General features: G+C 56.7%; 7 protein-coding genes across 7 annotated transcripts; 1 reads left to right on the top strand and 6 right to left on the bottom strand.

The window, feature by feature from the left end:
- Positions 1–360: 360 nt before the first annotated feature.
- Positions 361–2,649, bottom strand: E0L32_007229 (uncharacterized protein; the record flags this gene model as incomplete). Its single annotated transcript, XM_031141950.1, has 5 exons — positions 361–411; positions 522–651; positions 710–1,617; positions 1,674–2,421; positions 2,507–2,649. The coding sequence occupies 5 exons, from the start codon at positions 2,647–2,649 to the stop codon at positions 361–363; spliced, it is 1,980 nt and encodes a 659-aa protein (XP_030993825.1).
- Positions 2,650–3,484: 835 nt separating this feature from the next.
- E0L32_007228 (uncharacterized protein) lies at positions 3,485–5,867 on the bottom strand (the record flags this gene model as incomplete). Its single annotated transcript, XM_031141949.1, has 4 exons — positions 3,485–4,491; positions 4,564–4,714; positions 5,035–5,087; positions 5,156–5,867. The coding sequence occupies 4 exons, from the start codon at positions 5,865–5,867 to the stop codon at positions 3,485–3,487; spliced, it is 1,923 nt and encodes a 640-aa protein (XP_030993824.1).
- A 952-nt stretch (positions 5,868–6,819) lies between these two features.
- On the bottom strand, positions 6,820–9,975 carry E0L32_007227 (uncharacterized protein; the record flags this gene model as incomplete). The annotated part of the gene is made up of 5 exons (XM_031141948.1): positions 6,820–8,918; positions 8,972–9,272; positions 9,331–9,695; positions 9,757–9,866; positions 9,929–9,975. 5 exons carry the CDS (start codon positions 9,973–9,975, stop codon positions 6,820–6,822), a joined length of 2,922 nt encoding a protein of 973 aa, XP_030993823.1.
- A 908-nt stretch (positions 9,976–10,883) lies between these two features.
- Positions 10,884–11,733, bottom strand: E0L32_007226 (uncharacterized protein; the record flags this gene model as incomplete). The annotated part of the gene is made up of 3 exons (XM_031141947.1): positions 10,884–11,455; positions 11,527–11,596; positions 11,653–11,733. 3 exons carry the CDS (start codon positions 11,731–11,733, stop codon positions 10,884–10,886), a joined length of 723 nt encoding a protein of 240 aa, XP_030993822.1.
- Positions 11,734–12,344: 611 nt separating this feature from the next.
- E0L32_007225 (uncharacterized protein) lies at positions 12,345–14,462 on the top strand (the record flags this gene model as incomplete). Its single annotated transcript, XM_031141945.1, has 2 exons — positions 12,345–12,621; positions 12,691–14,462. 2 exons carry the CDS (start codon positions 12,345–12,347, stop codon positions 14,460–14,462), a joined length of 2,049 nt encoding a protein of 682 aa, XP_030993821.1.
- A 683-nt stretch (positions 14,463–15,145) lies between these two features.
- E0L32_007224 (uncharacterized protein) lies at positions 15,146–18,591 on the bottom strand (the record flags this gene model as incomplete). The annotated part of the gene is made up of 2 exons (XM_031141944.1): positions 15,146–17,363; positions 17,438–18,591. The coding sequence occupies 2 exons, from the start codon at positions 18,589–18,591 to the stop codon at positions 15,146–15,148; spliced, it is 3,372 nt and encodes a 1,123-aa protein (XP_030993820.1).
- Positions 18,592–18,639: 48 nt separating this feature from the next.
- Positions 18,640–20,701, bottom strand: E0L32_007223 (uncharacterized protein; the record flags this gene model as incomplete). The annotated part of the gene is made up of 3 exons (XM_031141943.1): positions 18,640–19,144; positions 20,115–20,489; positions 20,529–20,701. 3 exons carry the CDS (start codon positions 20,699–20,701, stop codon positions 18,640–18,642), a joined length of 1,053 nt encoding a protein of 350 aa, XP_030993819.1.
- Positions 20,702–23,999: the final 3,298 nt, after the last annotated feature.

The following is a 23,999-nucleotide window of genomic DNA, read 5'->3' as shown; positions in this document are numbered from 1 at the left end:
GACAATGTGAACAACGCTGGGCCAAAAGATGCGTCAAGCATACTGGCTTGACGGGGTGTCCGATTTCATGATCGACTTGCCTCGGTGTTTCCGCAGCTTCTTTAGTCTGATGATCGCCTAGACTGGGAATGTGCACGGCAAAAATAATCAACTGCAGCTGCTGTAAGTCGAGGTCATGTGCGAAGCGATAGGATGCGTCAGGCATCAGATCTGCTTGTCAGTGGAAATCGCAAACTGGTATGCCAGCACTGGTCAAAGGGCCGAGACCCGGACAGCGCAGGTATGTGTAACACTCGCCACTCTTTGCAAGACCCAGGGAACTTATAGAGTGATAGAGCGATCGTCGGGCGGCATCCACAATCAGCCGGCGGCGACGGTCGTCTGCTGACGCTTGGGGGGGTTGTTTTGTTCCTGTTGAGGCTTGTTAGTATGCGTTAGCAAGCCCAAGATGATGTAGAGTTCCATGAATAGAGGGTCAAGGCTATCGAGCGCCTTGCTAGAAGCCAGTGCCTCGTACGTACTTCTGAGGCCGTTCGCTTCTTCGAGTTGGCGGCATTGGCGGCTTGCGCTGTGGCCGGCACGTTCCTCTTCTTCACCGGTTTCGTTGGCTTGACTTCTCCTGCCTCGAAAACGTCGTCGGGGAGCGTGAAACTAGAGGTTGTCAGTCGCCGCATCGACTACGTTCATTTGAAAATTTGCCAAGACTCACTTGCGAACGTGCTGAATGTTGACGGTGCATGTTTTGTGAAGCTCGTTCCTATAGAGCTCCCAGGCAAAGCAGAGATCCTTAAACTCGTTGACTTGATATGAGAGATCGAGGGATTTGGCTTCTGTTGATGGCGAAATGTTAAGAAACCCGTCTTGAGAGATCCAACCTGGACAAGGACAAAGAAGCCCGGGATCTGAAAAGGCAAGATCATAAAGGGGAAGCTTACTCTCGACTAGTTCGATACCGATGTAATGTGTGGTAGTATACACCTCAGTGCCCTGAGGTTGAACATCCTCAAGCTTGACTGCGGCATCAGCACCATCTTCAGGCTTCACATTCAGGGGCACATCTTCCGTCTTGACCTCGGGCTTAACCTCTGTCTTGGCTTCTGAGGTCGAGTCGGCCTTGACCTCTGTCTTGGCCTGCGTGCCGTTTCCGTTGGTAGCCTCGGCCTTGATCGCCTCTCCTTCCTCTTTCTTGACGACGTAAGCAAGGCTGCCGTTCTTGACCTCTTCGACCCCTTCAGGGCTAGCGCACATATTTGTCCGCTCATAGCCCTTGTTGAACGGTCGAGCAAGTACAATAGACTGGTGGCGTTCGAGTCCCTGCACTAGAAGCCGAACCTTGGACTCGACAAAGCCGGCCCACTTTACGTGTGCCTCTTTGTCTGTGCTTGAGGCAATCACAGAGATGTAGTACTTGTAGTCTTGGGTGAAGAAGGTGTGTCTGGTAAACAGAGCACTCCAGGGCCTAATCCCGGCCATGATCTTCTGGCACAGATCAGATGCGAGCGACAGCTCTCGCTGGATCACAGTCATAGACGATCTCGTGATGTTGAAGGTGGCGCACATGGAGGGGTAAGCGGGAGTGATGATGGGCATGAGATGAAAGCCGTCACCCTTGTAGATCTATTGCACGATTAGCCAATGCAAAGGTGTCGGAGACGACTTTTGAGAGCACCTACCTTGGGGTTCCAGACACGGGCTTGCAGAGGGCCGCTCTCAATGTTCTTCAGAAGAACAGGGTTCGGCCACGGCCACTGGAGAAGGATGCCGAAGAACTTGGAAACTATCACAGCACTCGTCGCCTTCGGATAGAGCTGGCACACCCGAGCAACCATCATGGCCCATGCAACGCCACCAGGAAAGCCCATGATGTTGGCATATATCGCCTTGCGCTGGGCCCACAGCTTGACAGCCCGGAGCGCATCTCTGAAGGTTTTCTGCTCTGGGACCAAATCGACAATCTCGTCGGTGACTCGGGTGCCGTTCACGGACCGAAGCTCAGCTTCATCCAGACCACGAAGCAGATTCGAGTCCTTCAAGTTCCAGTCTTTCTCTCCAGGAAGTTGCTTCAAAGTGGCTATCCTCGAAAAGATCAAGTCGATGCTGATGCCCGAGTACTCGAATTTGATGATGGGTACGAATGCATCTTCAACGGCGGCGAGCTCAGTGATGGCGCCCGGAGGCGACATTTTCCTCAGCAAGTCTGGGAAGTACTTGAAGTATTCGACGCGTGTAACGTATCGAGGAGCGACAACCAGGGTATCGATATCGGAGCCGGGTCCGTACACGCCCAGTCGAAAACTGCCGTAGGTGAAGACCCGAGCGCGGGCATCTTTGATGAGGGTCGGGTTATCAGGTTCCTTCTCTTGTGCCACCTGCCTAACAAACGCATCGGCAATGGCCTGGATAGAAGCCAGAACCTCGTATCTGATGCAAAGAAAACATCGTCAGCATCTGGAGAACTGGGTCGCAATGACTGCTGGCGTGATTATAAGGGCAAAGCGCAGCTCACCTCTTCGCCGTCTCAGCAGCGCTCTCAAAGGTGCCCTGGCTATGCAATTCTTGCAACAGGGCATCCGCGGCCTGCTTCTGGTCTTCGCTAGGAAGCTGCGTAGAGAGGGGCGGCGTTACGCCGTACTGTCTCTCGGAGGGCATGGCGATGCGATTCGTGATAGATCAGCGGGGGGTGTTCTCAAAGTCGAGCCAAGCTGACGACCGAAGTCATTGATCCAGTGACGGAAAGGTGACAGTGGACTGGGCGGACTGGTTTGACGAACCAGATCGCTGTGCCGACAGTCCCTATCTTCGTCGTAGATGGCGATACAGAAAGGCAAAACCAAGGGAAAAGGCCCGGGGGGTAAATGAATGTTGTTTCGTCGATGCTGGCGGCAAGCCCCAAGTCGTCTCGACGCACGTTAAGGGATTGCAAGCAAAGCAGCATTTGACTGGCCCATGAGCGCGAATGTTATTTCGAGAGCAGCGAAGATCGCACCAAGTGGGTCCACAGCTTGCAACGCTCAGGCCTGGCGTAATCGACTAGGTACCTACATAGGTACCTAACCGCGTTATCGGGGGCACGGGGTCGTCGTTTATCAGCGCCTGTGAAATTGAAGCTATCCCTAGGCACATGTATCCCCTCCATCCTTATACACATCCATAAATAGGGTCAGCCACCTGTTGATGTCAATGAAAGCAACACAATGGTATTTGCCCAACCGCGCAATACACCGCCTATTCACTCCAGTGGCAACCTGGGCAAGAGAATCCACGCTATGCGTCCCCAAACACTGGCGACAGATCGAGAGCTTAGTGCTTTGACTGATATTTGGGGGTAAGAAGATCAAGTGTGGTATATCCCTATCCTAAAAATGAACGACGCCATTCGTATATCTATGTGCATCATCTCAAACTTTCAAACCTCGGGAGTTACCACGGCAGACAAGCGAGGAGTAACAACAACAATGTCGGGCAATCCAAGAGAATCAACCCATCAGTCGCCGTACCAGATCCGTCCCCATTCCTCCATAAGCCACTGATAGACCTGGGAGTGACAATAATGTCGTGACATCCACAGGGCAAGTCCACCGAGCACTCCCAATCCACCGATGAGTTCGAGCGCAGCCCAACCTTTCGCCTTGATGTCTGCCGTAACGTCAAGCAGGCCCAGAGGATCCTGATACTTCAAGCCCTTGCTTGCCGTCCTGCTCCCACTACCGTTGTCTCCAAACCGTCTCGCGAACCCTGACTCTCGTGCTCTTGCCGAATTCCGCCTCCCGCGACCAACCGGTACCAAGGTCCCATCTTGGACGCATTCGTTCAAGCGCTCCGTAAGCCACACGGCCCTCTCGCTGTTGGCGAGTGCCTCATATCGGGCTCTTTCGTTGGCGAGACTACGCTGCAGCTCCGATGCCCAATTTGCCAGCCGTATTTGTGCCAGACGCTCTTCGCGCTGAGTGTGATCCGCAACCCTAGCCATGGCAAAGGACGAGGTCGGGCCTACAGGATGGGTGCGGATTCTTTGATCAGGTGCACCCATAGCTGGAGTCGGATAACTCAGTGGCCGATAGAGTGCTTGTGGGCGCGATGTGTTCTCTGACGATCCCTTCCACAGCACATACTTTCTCGCGGCCGAATGCCTCAGCCAAGAGACTCCTTCTTGTGAAAACACTTGCTCGACGAGTGCAGAAAGGTCCGTGGGTATAAGCGGCTGGATATACTCGGGACTCATAAGTAGGCTCGCGTCCATTGTGTCGTGATCCGGTCCCAGGGCGCTGGAGATGGCGTATGGGCAGGTGGCGTTCACGGCCCTCACCGTCGGGTTGAGTGGGTATGCAAACGTAAAAGGCCGGATGCTGGCCTCCTGTAGTTGACAGGTAACAATTTCCTTGCTGTCTGCCAACTGCGTGGAGTCCATCGTATCTGCCAGAGCTAGCACTGGTATAATGTTGGTCAGAGGCGCAAGCCGTCTTAAATATTCGATGTCCGCAGAGGTAAGTTCTGGCCTTAGTTAGCAACGAGCATAATAGAAGAGCAGACCAGATTCTTTCGAGTATCAGAGGTACAACTTACTAGCAGAAATCATGTAAAACACAGCGTCGACTTGAGAGCCTCCGTCCCCGCCGACTAGGTTCAGTGTCTCAGAATCACTGAGCGAGTTGCTGGAAAGCTTCTCGAGTTGCGTTTCAATATACTCGATTACTGGTGCAATGGTCTCCATCGCCTGTTTCAGTCACATTAGCAAATATTCAGGTGTATGAGGTAAGGAGTAGCCAGTACCGATGATCCGCGGCTCAAGCCCGGCGTGTCGACAAAACAAATATTACGGTCCAGAACGCTGTCCCCTAGGCTCTTTCTTCTCCTGAGTGCCCGGAACTCGTCTATATCTGACCACCACTCGGGGTATGGTTTAGTGCTGGCATATATCTCGGTGATGTGAGACGTGGTTGTCTCCGACCTGGACGATCTCTGCCTGATCGTGCTCCTCGAGCTTCTCCTCGTCGCGAGGGAGACGGACGACGGCGTAATGCTATCTACATGTACAATGTGCTCGCAGGATTGCACGATGGCTTTGATCAGCGACGTTTTGCCGATGCCTAGACCCATCCGCATTAGTATTTGTGCTCGTCACATAGGAGCAAGCTTGGTGGTGAAGAGTGTTTACCTGATGCGCCAGCAATGAGCACCTTCAGTCTACCTATCCTCTTCCCCTCTTCTGTAAACGGTCTTCGACTCGGCATCTTGATGCTCGGCATGATGAGCTGCGGGGCACTTCCGCTGTCCATCATACCCGAAGAGGCTTGTCCGGACAGGGTCTGCGTGCCCGAGCCCTCCTCGCCGCTCGTGCTCATGCCCGCCGCAGTAACGGCGGCGCTCTCCCCCAGGTCCTCAGACAGCGCACACGACCCCGTCAGCGAGTTCCTCCGCGAGGAGGTGCTGCTCAGCGCGGCCGAGGACTGCCCGCCCGGCGTGCCCAGCATGATGGGCGTCATGGGCTGGGACAGCGGGGCCCGCGAAGGCGGGGTCACCGGCCGCAGCTCCGGCGTTTCTATCGCCATGCTCCTCCCCGCATCGACGAAGCTGCTCTCCAGGCTCGTCATCCCCACCGGCGTCGCTCTCGGACTTGGAGCCGGGCTCGCCGGGGCCGAGGAGATGATGCTGGTGTCGAGCCTCTCGGCGGGCTGGTGCTTCCTGGGATCGCGGGGGCGGTGCAGGCTGGGCAAGGACTGCTCGAGAGACGCGTCGACGGTGGCCTCGTCGGCGAGAAAGTAAGTCATCTGCTGTGCGGCAGCGGACGACGGGGCGGTCTGGAGCGGCATGGGCGTCATGTCGTTATCAGTGGGGCGTCGGAACCCGAAGGCGTCGGAGGGTCGCATCGTGGACAAAGGAGACTACATGTAAGGCCTGGCTGCCGTAGATCGGATGTACAGAAGCTGCAAACACCCTCAACATCTGTCCAGGACACAGAGTATGTTGCTTTGATTTGGAAGATTATGAGTGAGGGCCGACGACGCTCTCGGAGGGAGGTGAGGAGAGTTCCATTCCGCGATAAGGGAGGGGAAGCCTGGAAGTATGGTGTGGTAGTGCTGGGGGAGGATCAGCCTAGCCCCGTGCAGGTGATGACATCCATGTCTCAGGGTGGGTATGTTTGGTGGTGCTGGCTGTGTACTTGTAAAGAGCACTTGAGAGCACCAACCCCGCCGCGTGCCAACACCTTTAGGCCTCGAGCATCACCACACCAGGGGTTCACCACTGGCCCGAGTCTTAGCGGGCCCCCCTGTGGTACCCACTCGCGCCCCCACAAACGGGCTCATCCTCAACATGGATTAAAGCTTGGTTACTGGGCCTGGCAAGCCGGAAACCTTGATATGCGACATGCACGCACCATCTACAAGTGCATACTTCATGATGTTCATTAATACTTTCCACGGAAGAATATGTGTGTATCCGACGGCACATGTGGTGCACTCCAAGGCATCGTTGATTCTGCCGGATTGATCGGCGTGCTTCCGGCGCGTCCTACTTCGGCATGTACACATGAAGACCCAGATCTCTTTTCGCCCAATGTAGTCGTCACCACATGTTCGCTGTCAAGTCAATGATTGTGGCTGCAGGCCATATAACGCCCTTTCTTGCATACTCTAGCTTCCTAGTGATACACTGATACATGAGGAATATCGAAACGACATCCAGTGCGGAGGGTAGACATCGGCGGCCATAGATTTTCTAGAGCCATATCCCTCACTGATAGGGGAAGAGTAGACTGATGAGTGACCGCTGGTGATGGCTCCATCGTCGTGGAGCTTAGACTCCAAAGATACATACACCTCAGCGGCGATCCCCTTCCCTCTCGGCCTCGCCCCGCCGCAGCCTCTCATTCATGTCGTCCGTGGACAAAGCCTCGCCTCGGCGGCCCTTTCGCCGGCTCCGTCTGCCGTCGTCGGACTCATCGCGGCCGCGCTTGCTACCCGTAAAACTCCCCATGCTCGCGAGTTTGTGCACTTCAGCAGCCAGCCGCTCCCTGTTTCTCTTCTCGCGCTCAGCCGCATGAGGATCCATGCCGGAGGTCGGCTTGGGCGTCTGTGAGGAACGGCGACTCGGCTCGGAAGGCTCGCGTGAGCGTGACTCCCCACCCCTGATTTCGGATACTCTCCCACCGCCCGACCTGGGGCCCGTAGGCGCATCGTGCTCGGCCGTCGGTGCTTCAGAGGCCTTGCGGCTACTGCGGTGGCGGTGCTCTCTGTCGCGATCCCGATCCCCGTCTCGGTCCCGGTCCCGGTCACGCTCGCGATCACGGTCCTTTTCTCGTCTCCGCTCCCGGTCTCGGTCTCTATCCTTCGCCCGGTCGCGCTCGCGGTCTCTGTCACGATCCCTGTCTCGGTCTCTGTCACGATCACGGTCTCGTTCCCGATCACGCTCGCGCTCCCTATGCGAGTGCGATTTCCGGCGATGCTCACGATCGCTGTCTCGCTCCCCACCCTTATCCCGGCGCTTCTCGTAGTCCCGGTCTCTCCTACTCCGATGGCTTGAGCGCCTCGACTCGCCTGGCGATTGCGAGCGCGACCGATCATCGTATTTGTCCTCTCGCGATTTAGCGGATCTCAGTTCCTCATCTTCGCCTTCGTAGCCATGATGTTTCCGCGAGCTGCGGTGCCTGCTGCGTCGTTGAGAGTCGTCATCATCGCGGCCGTCGCTTGCAACGGACTCTGTCCGGTGGCGGTGGCTCTCTTTACGATCTCGGCTAGGGTCGCGGCTAACGCTCCCGTTTCGGCTGTCTCTGAAAGAATGCGACCTCGATCGCTCGGCGTCCTGATCCTGGTGCCAGCGGCCTCTCCCACGTCCAGGATTACGTCCCAGCTCTTCCTGGTGGCCGGGATTCTGTAGCTTCGAAGTCTCGAGAGAGTGACTCGAGCCTGGCCGGCTATCTGACGGACTCTGTATCCCACCTTGGTTAGTATTCAGGCCTGGGGTGCGCGAATCTCCAACTTGATATCCGCGGGCACGAAGATGGAGTAGACTAGTGTTTGGAAGTCCTTGGCGCATGGCCTTGGGTCCCGAAGGGGCGTTGATCGGGACATCTGGAGCCGGTCGGCCAGAGTTGCTGAACTGACCAGAGGGTCCCTGCCCGTGGATGCCACGGTGAAACTGGCCTGGGCCTGCCATATGGGGGCCATTCGCAGACGTGAAGTTACCAGCTTCCCGGCCTTGCGACATGTCAATAGTTGAGATTGGTTGCGTACCATGATCCTCGGGCCCATGCTCTTGATCACCTTGGTGAGGCTCAGTGGACGTAGTGTCACGGGCTTGGGCAGGAGCAGACTCGTCATGGTTAGCGTCAGCTCCTGGGCCGCCTTCTCCGGCAGATGTAAGAGTTCCTTGTTGGCCTTCGTTTGGAGCATCGGCATCTCCCGGGTGCGAGTCCTGGCGCTTAGCCCTGCCAAACTCGTCGGTGTCGGCGGCTTGCTGTCCACCACCTTGCTGCTCAACGGCAGGATGGTTGTCGTGCTGCATGGTGCCCATATGTTGCTGCTGCGTATATGCCTGGTCCTGGTAGTTGGCGCCCGGTCCGAAATTGTTGTAGCCTCCACGGCCGTAGCCGCCGTAATAGCCTCGGCCTCTCCCCCTATAGCGGCCATAGCCGCGAGACTGGTTGAAGTGGTTCTGGGGCCCAAAGTTACCTTGTTGATTGTATCCTGTATGGTAGCCTGAGTTATACGACCCATAATCACCATTGCCCATGCCAGAAGCATTTGGAGGATTGAAATTATCTTGGCCGACATTCCATGACTGTTGCCCATTGCCCATGCCACTGTTGAAACCGCCTCCCATCATGTTCATGCCGTTCATGCTGTTCATGCCGTTCATGCCCATGCCTTGTGCGCCAAAGCCCCCGTTCATAAACATATTTTGCATCATGGGGTCCATTCCTGGGAATCTGATCAGCATAGTTCGTGGGTATCGACTCGGAGGGGTCACTCACCCATCATCGAGAAGTTGAAGGAATTAGGCATCATGCCATTCATCATCATCATCTGCTGCTGCTGCATCTGATTGAAGTCGCCGAAGTTCATAGTAGGGAAGGCCCCGTTTGAAGTATCGAACCCGGGGCCGCCAGAGGTATTCGGCCCTTGCTGGTCTCCAGCACCAAGATTGGCGTCCGGTTGTTCCTCTGCCTCTTGAAGCCCGTCACCTCCAGTGTTTGCAACGGCATCATCATCCCGCTTAGCAAGTTGGTTATCTGGGACGTCGTCTGTAGCGAGCCCGTCAGTGTCGGGCGGTACCTACTGAATGTTAGACCTTTTGATTTCATTCCAAAGGGGCGCAGGGCAGGCAACTTACGTCGTCTCCAGTGGCGCGCTCGTCTCCTCCCGCAGCAATAGTAGACTCCCTATCGTCGCCTTCCGGAACTGTGGGTTCGATTCCGTTCTGCGGCTCCGTTGTGGTGACTTTTACATCAGCTGCCGATGTCTCATCGGTCGAAGCTACCACGGCAGGTGCTGGCGCGTCAGGGGTTTCCTTGGCCTCGGCAGGCGTCATCGGAGTTGTCTCTTTGTTTTCCTTGGCCCGGAGAACATCTCTCTTTCTCAACTCCGTCTTGACAAAGACCTTGATGGTTGATCGCATCGCCTTGTTCGGATTGCAGTCATCAGCAGAAAGAGGGGTGTGCTCGCACACAGGACAGGTCGAAGGGAGGGTTTTGTGGCCTAGGCGTCGTGTCAGCATCACGGCCAAGATTTCGAGGAGGTAGAAGAGAATAGAACCTACAATCATCGTCAATCAGTTGTTCGCAGCATGGCAGTTTGAAGGCGTTAACAGCAAGTCTGCTGCAGATAGCGCAGCGCAACTTTGTCGGAATCTCATCCTCTGTCAATGACCTGCGGGATCGTCAGCATGCAGCCCAGAGTACAGCACTGGAAGATTGGAAGAGCATATTTACCTGATAAGGTCCGCCTCCTCAGGCGTGAGCGACCAAGGAGTCGCCATTTTCAACAGGTAGGAGGGCCACTTGAATGACAGGGCTCATCTGGCACACGCGCCTTCGAGAAAGAGGACGCGTAGACTTGCTCAAGGCAGAGGAAGGGTTGGAAGTGCTGCAGACGCCCTTTCTAGGATTCCGTCCGTTCCATATCTATCTGGCCATGATGTGTGCCAGAGGTGAGCGACACGTTGACGGGAAAGTGAGCCAGAAGGTTGAAGGGTGGATGCATTCACGGCGTGCAGCATGCGCGCACGACAGAAAAATTAGCCTGGGGCGGGTTCTGTATTAGTGGAGATTGCTGCTGGCGTTGTTCTAATCAAAATCCAAAGGCAAATTGTCTAGCGCTCCAGCTATCTACGGTATATAGTTAGTGACGCACACCTTCAAGCAGTGCCTGGAAGGGAACTGTCCAATTGTTGCCCCACTACCTACCTACATACCACCGTCTTGTGCAAGTACAAAACTTTGGGAAGGTCGCACCTTATTTACACGACAAACATATGGTCATTTGGCCACCAACAATGTTACTATCGGCCGCAAAAGGAGCGCCCTGAATCCTCATTGATGGGTTGGTAGGAAAAGGCGACACTCATATAAAGACAACATATTCTTATTGTTATGCCGAGTAGCGTTCGAGTTGACTAAACAATGCCTTTGTCAAAAACAAAAGAGGACGCCGTCTCTCTGGGCAAGCCTTAGATCACCCCGAATTGCTGGAGGATAGAAAATCGCTCAGAAACGCAATGTATTCGGGAGCAGAACATCAAGCTTCAAGAAAGAAAAGACCACAGTAAGCAAGTAAATACCATTGACTCCGGGGTGACCTTCCTAGCGGCTCTTCCGATGACCCCTCATAAGACGCATAATGCAGCGAAAACAACAGCAGAAGAGGAGGGTATCGTCTCTGCGCCCTCTAGCAAGCGCATCCCTCCTTGGCTCCCTGGTCCCTCGGGCCGGTCAAGTTCACCCTCTGGTCGTCACCACCCCGGCTTGCGTTCTGAGATGCGCCGACGCCCCTCGAGCTCTTGAGCGACGTCTCGGGGATGGCATTTGCGATGGCCGTGAATACTTCCGTTACGTTGAGGCCAGTCTTAGCACTCGTCTCAAAGAACAACAAGCTCTCTTCCTCAGCGTACGACTTGGCCTCTTCTGTAGTCACCTTGCGGGCGTCACCGGAGTCATCGGCCGGCTCGGCTCCGCCACTCTCGGAATCGGCGGAACCGGCGCCATCGTTCGTCAGGTCGAGCTTGTTGCCAACGAGCGCGATGACAATACCAGGCGAGGCCTGTCTCTGTAGCTCGGCGACCCAGTGTTTTGCCTTGATGAGAGACGTCGGCTTGGTCAAATCGTAAACGACAAGGGCGGCTTGGGCATTTCGGTAATACATCGGGGCCAGCGAGGCGAAGCGTTCCTGTCCTGCCGTATCCCAGATCTCGAATTTGATGGTCCTTGAGGGGAGGTTGCATTTCTGAGTGAGGAATGCAGCTGTGGGACGCAACAAGTCAGGCCGAATTCAACGGCAAGCATGTCCGGGAAGGATATCTCCAGCTACTCACCACCAATAGTGGGTTCCTTATTCTCCTGGAAATCGTTGTTGACGAAGCGCAGGACGAGAGACGACTGCACCTGTGCGTTAGCTTATGGTTCTATCGGGCAGGGGCATCTGAGGCGCATTCACGGACCTTGCCAACGGCCGCCTCACCGAGCAGAACCAGCTTGACGCTGCTGCTGGGCTTATTAGGAGCGGCGCCCGAGTCGGCCATGGTGATCGTTTCGAGTGGCGTGGAGTTGCCGGAGAAGGGTACTATGGATGTAGGCTATCGGCCTCTGGTGGCTTGGATATATTGCTGGCCTTTGAGGTCGCTCTTGTGTGCTGTATGGGAAAAGTCGCAGATCGTGAGTCGCAGAGCTTGACGAGATGAGTATCTATCTTGCTGCCTCGGGGAGGAGTGACGTGATAGGCAGGGAAAGCTCGCAGGCATACCAGATAGATTCATGTCACCAACCGCACCAGCACAGACCAGCCACAAACGGAGATGGCGCTAAGCCAGCTCCAGTTAGCCTAAAAGAGGGGATCGTCATCCTTTCCTCGGCCGCCGAGTTCTGCCGCGACCCGTCTGAAGGATTCTGAATCAGTACACTCAACTACTCCGTAGTGCAAGTGGCCAGCAGCTGACTGCATGTGTCTGGTAAGTACCTCAGGTATCTCGGTCCCTCAATCTTATCGCCGTCCCACTAAAAAGTTTCGACAGAGCCTTCTTCGCTTTTTGGGTCCCTGAAAGCCAATCCGCAAACCTGCCAGCCCGAGCGCCAACCCGCCCGTGCAAAAACCACAGCTTCGAGCACTCGCAGAAAAACACTTACAGCAGGCAAAATGCCACGGCGTTCCAAGGACAAGGCTCCTTCGAGCAGCAGCAGCAACGAAGATGCTCTTGATCATGTTGAGAATAGCAGCATAGCCCGGCGAGACCCCGCCACTACTTCAAAGATGGGCGGCAAACAGAGCCTTTTCGACGATGCCGGGTCGAGCAGCGATGAGGACTCTGAGGATGGCGGTGCCCAGCTGGCAGATGACTCCTCATCTTTCAAGATCAACGAGGAGTACGCACGGAGGTTTGAACATAACAAGAAGAGAGAAGAGCGACAGAAATGTGAGACTACCTTGTCCTCTCCGGCTTTCGTTAAGCCTTATTTTCTTTCGTAACTGACACTCGCCAAAGTGGAAGAGAAATATGGTAGAGACCAAGCCAATGGCAATGCGGCCGGCTCAGACAGCGAATCCGACTCTTCAGACGACGAAGACGAGGACGAAGAGGCCTTCCTTCTCACCGAGGAGCTCAATGCTCAGATGTCTGCGGCACTAGAGGCCATCAAGAAGAAGGACCCTCGAATTTACGACAAGGAGTCCACATTCTACAAGCCTCCAGAGGAAGACGACACTGCCGAGCCAAAGGAGAAGAAGGAAAAGCCTGTCTTCCTGCGAGATTACCATCGGGAGAGGTACATGGCTGGCGACACTGGGGCTGACGAGGACGACCAAAAACCCAAGACGTATGCCCAGGAGCAAGACGCGGTGAAGCAGACCCTTCTGGCTGAAATCAATGCAGCGGCCGAGGGCGACTCGGACGCAGACAGCGACGATGACGGATTCATCAAGCGGAAGGAGCCGAAGGAGGGCGAGGCCCTTGGTGAGAACCATGTGCACCCGTCCCGAGCTGCCAAGGTCCAACTCACCGAACTCGATGTCAAAAATGCCGACAAGGACCCGGAACTCTACCTCTCAAATTTCATGGCGTCGAGATCTTGGGCTGAGTCTGGATCCAAGTGGGAGGCCTTCGAGTCGGATGAGGGCGAGCCCGATGATCGGGCTGATGAATTCGAGGCAGCTTACAACCTGCGCTTCGAAGATCCGGACAAGAGCAACGAGGTCCTCAGGTCATACTCGAGAAGTATCACTGCGGCCAAGTCGGTCCGTCGCGAGGAGAAGACGGGCCGTCAACGGCAGAGAGAGTTGGAGAAGGAGAGGAAGGAGGCCGAGAAGCGAGAGAGACACGAGGAGCGTGCTCGATTGCGCAAGCTGAAGGTCGAGGAGGCAGAGGAGAAGCTGAAGAAGATCAAACAAGCTGCCGGTCTCAGTGGCAAGCAGCTCAACGAGGAAGAATGGGCGGGACTTCTAGACGACGCTTGGGAGAATGACAAGTGGGAACAGGAGATGAACCGCCGGTTTGGCGACAACTATTACGCTGCGGCTGATGCGGGAATGGATTCGGACGACGACGGAGCCGAGGCTGGGAAGAAGAAGCCCAGAAAACCAAAGTGGGACGACGACATCGACATCAAGGACCTGGTCCCCGACTTTGAGGAAGAGGAGGCCCGGCCCAACATCACCCTCTCGGATGAGGAGGCCGGCCAAGACGGTCCGGACGAGGAGGAAGAAGAGGAGGAGGACGACGACCGGCCCTCCAAGAAGCGCAAGACGTCCAAGGACCACAAGAAGGACCGCGCGGACGCCAAGCGCGCGGCCCGCCAGGAGCGCGCCAAGATCGAGGCCCTCGTCGACGCGCGCATGGAGCTCGACGCCCCCTCGGCGCTCGCCGGCCCTTCTTCCTCCGCCGCCGGCGCCTCGGCGTCGGGCTTCCGCTACCGCGAGACGAGCCCGCAGTCCTTTGGCCTCACGGCCCGCGACATCCTGCTCGCGCCCTCGGACGCCGCGCTCAACGAGTTCGCCGGCCTCAAGAAGCTCGCGACCTGGCGCGACGCCGAGAAGAAGCGCCGCGACCGCAAGAAGCTGGGCAAGAAGGCCCGCCTGCGCCAGTGGCGCCGCGACAACTTTGGCGCCGAGTACGAGGCCACGGGCCCCACGTTTGGCTTCGGCGACGGCGACGGCGGAAAGGGCAAGGGCAAGGCTGAGGCATCGTCGTCAGGCCGTGACAAGGATGAGGGCGGTAAGAAGAAGCGCAAGAGATCCAAGGGCAAGAAGAGCGCCGCGTGAACAATCTGGACAGATGGGGGGGCTGTTGGATGGACTTGTAGTTGGAATAGCTGTCCGCTGTGTATCGATATACCCTTAATAGACTTGAGAAATGCAGAAAGGACCCTTTTATCACTTTTACCCGAAGATATCGACTGGGCAGAACAAAAGCTTCAAAATCTTTTTGAGACAAAAGGTTGTTTTTAAAATTTGCTGTTTTGGCACACGCGTATCTGGTATCTTGAATAATTTGACCAAGAGAGTTCCCATCCCTACCCATCCAAACCCCCGATTTACACCGATATATCCAATATAGTCAAGAGGATACACCACCCGGCAGCCCTGCCATCTCTCATACTGGGCCGTTCCTCTCACGTCTCCTCCTTTTTCGAGATCTTCTGGGCCGATTTCGCTCCAACGGCCATCCTCCCCAACCTCCCACCTTCCAGTACATGATCATGACATACACGTGTTCCCTTCCCACGTACGTATGGGCGCCAACCGGTTGCGTGACTGGGTAAACAATCCACATACACACACACACACGCACACACACACGCAGCACAACCAACGATCTGTCCAACCCAGCTGCCTGCCTAACCCCCTTCCTCTTCCTTGCAGGTATGCAACACGCCACAAAACCACCTCCCACCACCACCGCGAGCCACCAATGAGACCCCCTCCCCCCAAGATGACAAGACATCTCAGTGACCGCCGGTGTGGTGCAGGCCCCCCATGCCCCCGGCCCCGCCTCCGGGGGTCGACATGCCCGCCCCGCCAAACATGTTGGCGAACTGGTCCAGGTTGCCCAGGCCGGGCCCCGTGTCCTGCCCGATCTCGGGCGGGTCCATGTTGAACGGCATGAACCACGCCGACGACGCCTCCTGCCCGTGGTGCCCGCCGCCAAACGGGTGCAGCGTGTCCACGCCCTCGGGCCCTGCCCCGGCCCTGCCACCGCCGCCGGCCTGTTGTGGGCCCTCGCTGACGCTGCCGTTGGCCCGGCGCCCGCCCCCCGCGGCGGCGTGCGCCCCCTCCGGCATGCCGTCCCAGCCCATGCCGTCCAGCACGCTCTGGCCGCCGCCGATGGAGGACGGGTCCATGCCGGCGTACGCGCCAAACACGAGCTGCCGGTCGAGCTGCGGCAGGAGGCCGTTGGCCGGGTGCGCCAGGGACAGCGTCATTAGCTCCGGCGAGTAGAACGGCCCCGAGGGATGGCCGAACTGGTTCATGGCGACGGGGCTGATGGGCGACAGCGCGTGGTACGAGGTCCCGGTCTGCGAGTGGGGTATCGTCAGGGGGTTGAAGTTGGTCGGCCCGCTCGTCTGGCCGCCCAGCGATGTCGAATAGGCCCTCCGCCGCAGCTGGGGCTGGATGTGCTGCTCCGACCCGGCCTGGCTGAGGTGGTCCAGCTGCTGCGTTTCGCTTCTCGCAACAGCGGCGCTGGCCGCCTTTTTGACAACGGGTTTGCGCTTGGGCATGGCCGGCCGCGCCGCGCTGGGGTCTTTGCCCTCGGCACTGCGAGGCGACAGCGTAGTGAAGAACTCCTCCACCGTGTGAAGCTCCGGCTTCTGCTCCAGGACTGCGTCGTCTCCCCTCTCCTTCTTCTGGTACTGCGCGGGGTCCAAAAAGTCCGAATGCGACACGCCGTGAGGATAGCGGTCGAACCAGTCTCCGTACTGGAAGATGGGCGACGCGGCGCTCTCGCTGGCGGGGTTGTTGCCCTGCCTCGCGGCGTCGGCACAGGATCGGTATTGCTCTCGCAGATTCTCCGACATGAAGTGGAACATGCCCCAATATCGCTTCATCTTGGACAGGAACTTGACGTTGGTGGCCAGGTTACGCTTCGAAGTGGCTTCCATGGCCGGGTTACCGGAGAAGATACCGAAGATGTGCACGGTACTCGAGAGGAAGGCACAGTAGCCAACGAACGGAGCCGCTATCAGGTACGACTCTGCTTCCGCGAGAAGCTCCGAGATGCGGTTTGCGGCGCCGAATGCCTTGGCACCGGCCTTGGTCACAAATGACTTGGGTACGTCCTGTTGCGACTGACCATTAGGCGACGAGACGGCAAACCGGTTCATGAATAGGATATTCTGTTGGATGGCGATGTGGAGAAAAAGGAACTGATTCGCCATCCCGTCTGTATCGTGCTGGTGTAGATTGTCCTTTGTGTACGTCAACGTATCGGGCAGGGTGGACAACATTTCGTCTGTCTGCTTGACGAGGTTAGAGTAGCCAGACTCGGGACTCCACATCGGATGAGGATCCAGCTCCTTGCCGCCTTGGCTGAGGTAATTGATGACACGGCCCCAGACTGCGATAGCTTTGATCATGTAGGCTGCTACACCCATGTTCTCTTTGGCCTCGACAGCGAGATTGTCGTCGTCGGCGGCACCAGGGAACAGTACCTGTCCCTGGAGAGTCTCCGTTGGGCCCGGCATGTCGAGCTGGAACTGCTTCTCCTTGATGGGCAGCGGGATCTTGATCGTCTCCTCCTTCATAAAGGTTGGACGGTCGGTGCCTGATGAGTTGAAGCGGTCCATGAGAAAGCAAGCCCACATGGTCCTCCGGCGAATTTCTCTGTCCACAAAACTAAGAGGGTCTCTCGACGAAAGCGGCTGAGGATCGTACTCGAGGTCCTTGTGGAGCTGCAGAGCGAAGGCCATGCGAATCGCTTGTCCACCCAGCGCCCAACTCCTCCCACCATGGCAAGTACCAAATTCGTGGAGGCCCAAGATGAGAAGGCATGTCAGTATGGTGATGTTTGGCCATTCGTATCTCCGCATCACTATGTCGCGTGCGTGAGACGCCCATTCTTCGCCGCGGAGGAAGTTGGGGCTGGTGTTGAGCTTAGGATGCGTGGAGAATCGGGCCGAGATGGCGCAGACGGAGAGGATGAGAACCGGCGGAAGAGTGCCCGTTCTATGTTGTTAAAGCATTAGCAAAGGCGAGCGGAGAATACGCGCGAATTTTGCGCGCAAAGATTCTGGACATACCTCAATTTCCGCATATAGCTCGGTTTGTGCAGGATGTGGTACGCCTGTCCATAGATGTTCTCAAAGTAGACCTCGGCGAGATGCTCCTGGATTTCCTTTGAGGGCAGGGCTTCTACGCCTTCTTGGAGGAGCTTGCTTTCCTCCGACTCTTGTGTGATGAGGGTCTGCGGCTTTCCCGCCGTGCTCAGCCTGTTTTTGGCAGGGGCTCGAGCCCAGTGGTCGAGGTCAGGCCCAAAGGCCTCATCGACCCCCCGCTTCTTGGTTGACGACTTTCCTGTCACCAGAGTGCCCGGGATGGCGGGCTTGACGACAGCTCTGGTCACCGAGGACGCTATGTTATCCTGTTCGGCCTTGGGCACGATCTTGATGATCCTGTCCTCCATGCGCTTCAACCGCCTATCGAGCATGGCCATGTAGTCTGTTCGCGGCGCGGCCTTCCGTGCAGTCACCTTGTAGACGCAGGGAATCCGAGAACGGAGGCAGTGCTTGCATGCTGGTTTCTCGCCGGAGCATCGGATCTTCTTCCTCCGGCACGCGATACATGCTAGAGGCAGCCGCTTTCTCTCCTTGCCGGCCTTGGTCTTCAGCTCGCTCCAGGCGGGGGTGGCGTCCAACTTGTCTTCCTTAGTCTTCCCTCCGAGGTCCGTCCCGTCTCCGGGTGCGTGTGTGAGACCGAACTCGTCCGACAAAGGTTCCTCTAGAGGATTCACACCAGGATTCATACTGTCCGGGCTGCCGTCTTCGGACGCATCGATGCTCTCTCTTCTCTGGTCGTTCTGGTGGTCACTGAACTTGTTCAGGTGGGCGGCTACCGACGTGGCGGCTTCTGAGTGATCTGGAAGGGTGTCCAAGGCATGGCCGTGAGAGCCGAACAGGTCTGGGCTATTGCCGTCGGGGAGGGCGACGATGGTAGCTTCCTCGTCCATGCCATGGTAAGGAAATTGAAAGTCTCCAAATGAGGCATCCATCAGGCCATGAGCACCCGTGGTCGGGCCAAGACCGTCAGTGGGGGTCTCCATGGAGAAGGCATCCAGGCTTGTTGGGTCGTGATGCGCTGGGTCGGCTTCCGTGTCGGGGCCACCACCATGAGGCGAAACATCGAGATCAAGGGCCGGAAGTGTCTTCACGTCAATCTCGGAGAGAGCAGAAGACATGGCGTCGGGAGAAGCGCGGGTTCGAGCGGGTGCTCCACGGGCGGTGAGTTATATGGGGGAAGAAAGGCGTGCAGCCGGGACGGAAGGAGGAGGAGCGACTGCCCAGACAGGCGACGCCCAAGATGCTGATGGGCCCCCCTCGACTCGAAACGGATTCACTGTGTCACGGTGAGAGGTGTTGATGTGCAGCGGGAGTCGCAAGACAAAGGCCGCATCGTCCGGGCCGGGTCGGACGGGGAGTGTGACTCTATGCTGTGGTGGCCGAGGAGGGAGACACGGGCCACACTGGGACTTGGGAGGGATACGCAGCTTGTCTCGGCAAGCTGGCTCGGGGTCTTGGGGAGTCCCAATGCCGGGTCCAGGGTCGAGATCAGGAGCGGCGAGGGTGTACAGCGCGACGGGAAGCGCAGCGGTGGACGAGACGGGCTGTAGTCGTGGTGGTGAGGTAAGGAAGAGAGAAGAAAGATGTGTGGAGGGGCCAAAAACGGGCTGGGGTTTGGTCTTAGACTCTCTCCCCCGATGTTCTAGTGTGCTTTGGCTAGCGGATTGTCGACTACGAGGTAGTCAAGGCGAGCTGGGGCGCCCTTTTTTTTCCCCTCTGCGCCTCGTATGGGGGTGTGTGGGTTGAGGCTTGTTGCTAGGCCCCGATCCAGATGTGGGGTACGAGAAGACAGAAGGGCAGAGAGAGAGGGCGAGGGCGAGGGAGAGAATGGGAGAAGAGGAAGAGAGTTGCCCAAGATGGATGAAAAGTAGGAGATGGTATGGCAGGGGAGAGAGAACAAGCCAACCAGGCGGAATGACGAGGAAATCGGAGGCGATTAAGATTGCCCACAGCACCACCGCACCAGGACGGGTAGGCTAAGGTGGTACTGGTAGACTACCTTATGTATGTGTGAAGCATGCGTTTGCTTGCGTGCATTGCTTCTTCTTGCTGTGCGCGCGTGGGTGGGAGACGAGACTGGCAAAGACTGGCAAAGACTGACAATTGACAAGAAGAACTGGGGGTGTGTGGCTCCGAGCGAGAAGGTGTGTATCCTCTTTTTACCCTCCACGGTTTGGCGCCGTGATGATGTGAAGAATGGAGGGTCTGGGCCCCTCTGGTCCGAATACAAGTTACAATCGAGCAATGCAGATCAGATCTGAGGGTGGCACTGGGCGAACCACAAGAGCATTGATGCTTAATAACAAGGCCCTGTCTGTCTCTGTCGTTGCAGCTACTTGTCCTATGGCCTCGTCCATCGTTTATTACCCAGGGACCTCTCGTTATCTACCCTCACCACTTCAACCACACTCATGACCCCAGGTCAGGTCGCGGCCGCCCCCCCTTTCTCCACATGGGGTACCCCGAATTTTCCCATCTCCAAAGTCGCACGGCAGGCTGGCTGTCGCGCGCAGCCTGTGACGTCTCGTGAAAACTGCAGACCTGTGCGCCCCGTCGCCTGTCTGCAGTGTCGCCCGTCCGGTCTCTCGCAGTTTGCAGTAGTCGGACAGCGGAGATTTGTATCACCAACAGCATGATTGACCGTTGCATCACAAGCCAGCGCTGGCTTGGAAGCAAAGCCGCTCGCTGCTGAGCGAGGCATGTAGGACGTCCAACGGTGCTGCCCGAGCCATCCCATCCCGGAGAGGTAGCACTTGTCAGAGCATTGATTATGCCTGCGATCGCAGGGAGACGACACTCAAATGCAAGCTGACCAAGAGGGGCTGCAATATGTGGCACGACTTCCAATTCGTAGTCGAGAAGGAGGCGCTGGTCTGCGCTTAAAATTTTGGGTGCATAGCATGACGATGCATCTCCATCATGGGCGCCAGAGTAGAGTTTGGCCTTCCCGGCGGCGCCCCGTCTACCGTGATCCGGTGACATGGGGAGGGAATGTCTCTCACAGAGCAGAGAGGTTCTACTGGTACAAAGCACCAAAGCCACAGCGCCTACCTACAAGGAGATGCGTGACGAACTGGGTTCCACCCCGGCTTCTCGTCCGTCGTCACGGTGTGCCCAGCTGGAGTCGTCTCGAGAGGAACTGATGAGACCGTTCGCAGGCAACTCGTGGCCTCCGAATCCACCCCCAACGAGGAGGACCACTGACACGGCGCCTATTTCCCAAAGCATGTGGAGAGGTCTCTGTCGACTAATGCCATAGCCATGTCGCTAGCTGGTCCTGGGCCCATGGTTGGTCATGCTTACCTCGACATCTCCCCATACCAGATCCATACGCAGAACGGACTAGGCGAACTCCATTGCGCTAAAAGCAAGTCAGCCAAGGTTGGCTGGTTTTTTTGCTCTGCTTTGCTTTGCTTTGCTTTGCTTTGCTTTTTTTGGGTACTGCCAACTACTGCAAGTTGCAACGGAGAGCTTCGTTAGTCGACCATGCCATGCGTGTGCGTGCGCCGATAAGTCCCTGTTAGTCAATATCCCGAGTCATCCCCGAAAGTTGTGGCATAGAGCCAGAGAAGAGCCTGTAATCTGTCTCGGTTGAACTGCGTTATTATAGCGACCAACTCTTGTGCCTGAAGCATGATATAAGAATAAGAGTGTATATGTATCCTGCACCTGCACCGAGATATGAGTGCCAAATATGAGAAGCGCACCGGCCGGCTAACCAAGGGTGAAGGGTGAGAAGAAGCGGCCATGCTTGATAGACCCTGCACAGCAAGAGTCCGGCTCACTTCGTCGTAGAGCATGTTGGATGCGTAACTATTCACCGTGAGGCTCTCTGTCTGCGAGGTTGAGGGACTGCACCAGGTGAAAGGAAGACGTTGGGAACTTGGGAGAATGCTGCTCCACGATGTGCCCGTACAGCCATAGACCGAGGTCCAAACCAAATGGCCACAAACGCGCACCCGCCGATTGGCAGTGGGACATGTTTACCACGGCGGACGGACCCTCTTGGTCCATTTTCATCTGGCTAAGGTGGGCGAAACAAGGCATGGGGCGCGCTCAGATTCTACCTACCTACAAGTACTTGTATCTCAGACATTTACCTACTTGTAGATGATTAGCGAGCGTCAAGTCGACCGGCCAAGCTTCCGGCCTGCCGCCACCGCCGGGCTGGTCAACGAGCATCGCTTCATTTGGGCCTGCCCACTCGGCGTATTTTGTTCTCCTGTCAAAGACCACGACCCGCTCAGATCAATCTCGGAACCAGGCTAGCGAAACCCTATTCTGGGCAAATAAGGATATGAACCGCGTCCAGGGCGTGATGGATCCTCAACAACCTCCTTCAATATCATCGTAGGGGAAACAATGGAGAAAAGCTCGGTGGATTGGCTCGAGGACCAAGAAATGAAGCCTGAGGGACCCGGCGCATGTCGATCAAGGGCTGAGATGAGGACCGGTGACTGGGGATGGAGTCACTAGTCAACTGGGATTGAGGAATTCTGAGTCTGAGACTGGGGTATCGAGTCGGTTGGTGGACGGGAGACGCGGGCACGACGGGCATGCACCTAGGAGTCAGTGAAACTAGGTTCGTACAAGTAGTGACCTGATACCTACTCCGTACTCTCATGGGATCGATTTTGAACAAGCCTCAGGCTGGCTGGTTGGTACCTCACCTCAGTGCTCCTGCTGGGCAGATGTGGACCAGTCATCACCTTCAAATGTTCCTTCGGGAGGGAGGCCTTTCTCTCCGGGCCGACCTGTTCCATCGTCCGTGTAAGCATATGCACGGAGAGGGGAAATGCTGCTGAGATCTGACAAATGACGATATGCTGCTGCTGGTATCCGGGGTTGTCCAAAGAAATCAGTCATAAACAATTGGTGTGTCGCCATGGATGGACGGATAGAGTCATGCTTCTGGAAGAATCCTTCTTTGATAATGCACCTAATCATAATCAGGCGCCATCCCTCACCCGTCGCAGACATACTGCCCAGGTAAGTGCTCACTTTATGCTTATAGCGACACGACGCGGTTCTTTCCGGCCCTTGGCCAACCCAGTCACACTCGAAGGGTGATCAACTCTGCCCTACGCGCCTTACAGAGTGGTTGGTAAGCTGGGGCGATGACGCTTCATCGCCTTCCACCGGCTGGGCCTCTCCGAGCCGTACCCCATCGCAGCGCTGCTTGTTTGCCTTCCTGCACAAGTCGGAGATTTCTCTGCTGCCGAGCCCTCGCTTCCCCAGTTCCGCTCACCCCGCCTGCCGTCCGTCTTCTTGCTCGTCCTGACCTACGTCGTATATACACACACACTCCGCAGAGAGTGGGTGGCCTCTTGGCCTAGGTACTGGACTGGGGTAGCATTTATGCAGCCCCCCGATGCTTGAGGGGGAAACCTGGAATGGCCGACAGCACCCCATCAACTCTCTGGCTGGCCATCCTCCCTGACTGGTTCCCTTGGCAGACTGCAGAGCCTGACCGAGATGCCCCTGTTGGAGGGTCGACTGCTCTGAGCATGATCTCGAGGAATGAAGTCAGTCAGCAAGCACCTCCAGAGCTACCCTTGCAGAAGCACGCCGTGGCACGCTTGCCCCCGCGGCGCGCGAGTGTACCAAACTTCAAGGTCACATCGCTCGCACGCGGTCAACTCTACTGAGTCGCAGTGCCCCTCTTCCAAACCATTCAGCCGTTGAGATTTATATCGGGGGGGTCCACAGGATCGACACTGATGCGGCGGCGATGACCTGCCAGGTCATCGTTTCAAGTTTCACCACAGAGGCTACGACCTCTACCCGGATCAAGTGATCCCTGAACTTTACTTGTAGAGAAGCCTCTGACAACTCTCCGCCCTTCGACCACTTGTGTGTTGTGCGACTGTGGGTTGGCGATCTATGGCCCGATCGGGGTCGATGGCAAGGATCAGTGACCTATCCAGATGCCAACTTTGGATCCCTGACCCTACTTGTGCGACGGATTTACTGCCAGGAACCCGGTGTGTTCTACCGCATATGACAGTTGCCTCTAGGAACCCTCTGTGCAAGAAATCCCTTCGCAATCGGCCCGTGGCGACCAAGCATACACGCCTCAATAGTCATCCCTCCCAGGTCGACCAACAAGGACGCGCAAGGGTGGTTGGTGGTGGGCTGGATCCTCGATATTGACTGCACGCAACTGTATCCTCCATTTGGGAGAAACCACCGGGCTAAATCGCCGGCTCTCTGCCTGGAAACATGCATGGAAACGAAACAGAAGCTGTCCCGCCCCGGCCCCTCCCCTTCCTGTCCGACTCTCTGTCTGTCCATCTCAACTATCCACCTAGTCTCCACCAGCCTCATATGGCAACTGGCTCTTCCGTGAGCTCTCTCGAGGCCTCAACTGCACCGGTAGCGAATAGGGTATTATGGAGGTCCAAAAGAATGGGATCCCCATACCCATTCGGGAGCGCCTTACCGCCGCCGCTGCCCCTGTCTGCACTCAATCTCAAGCATGACAGAAATCATCCCGCGCTGGGGTCGCTTTTCTCCCTCTCGTTGG

The sequence above is a fragment of the Thyridium curvatum genome (assembly GCF_004353045.1).
Source record: "Thyridium curvatum strain D216 chromosome Unknown NODE_43_length_354360_cov_84.162100, whole genome shotgun sequence".
Lineage (NCBI taxonomy): Eukaryota > Fungi > Ascomycota > Sordariomycetes > Thyridiales > Thyridiaceae > Thyridium > Thyridium curvatum.
Note: the sequence above shows the minus strand (reverse complement) of the source record. Positions and strands in the feature narration are given on the sequence as shown.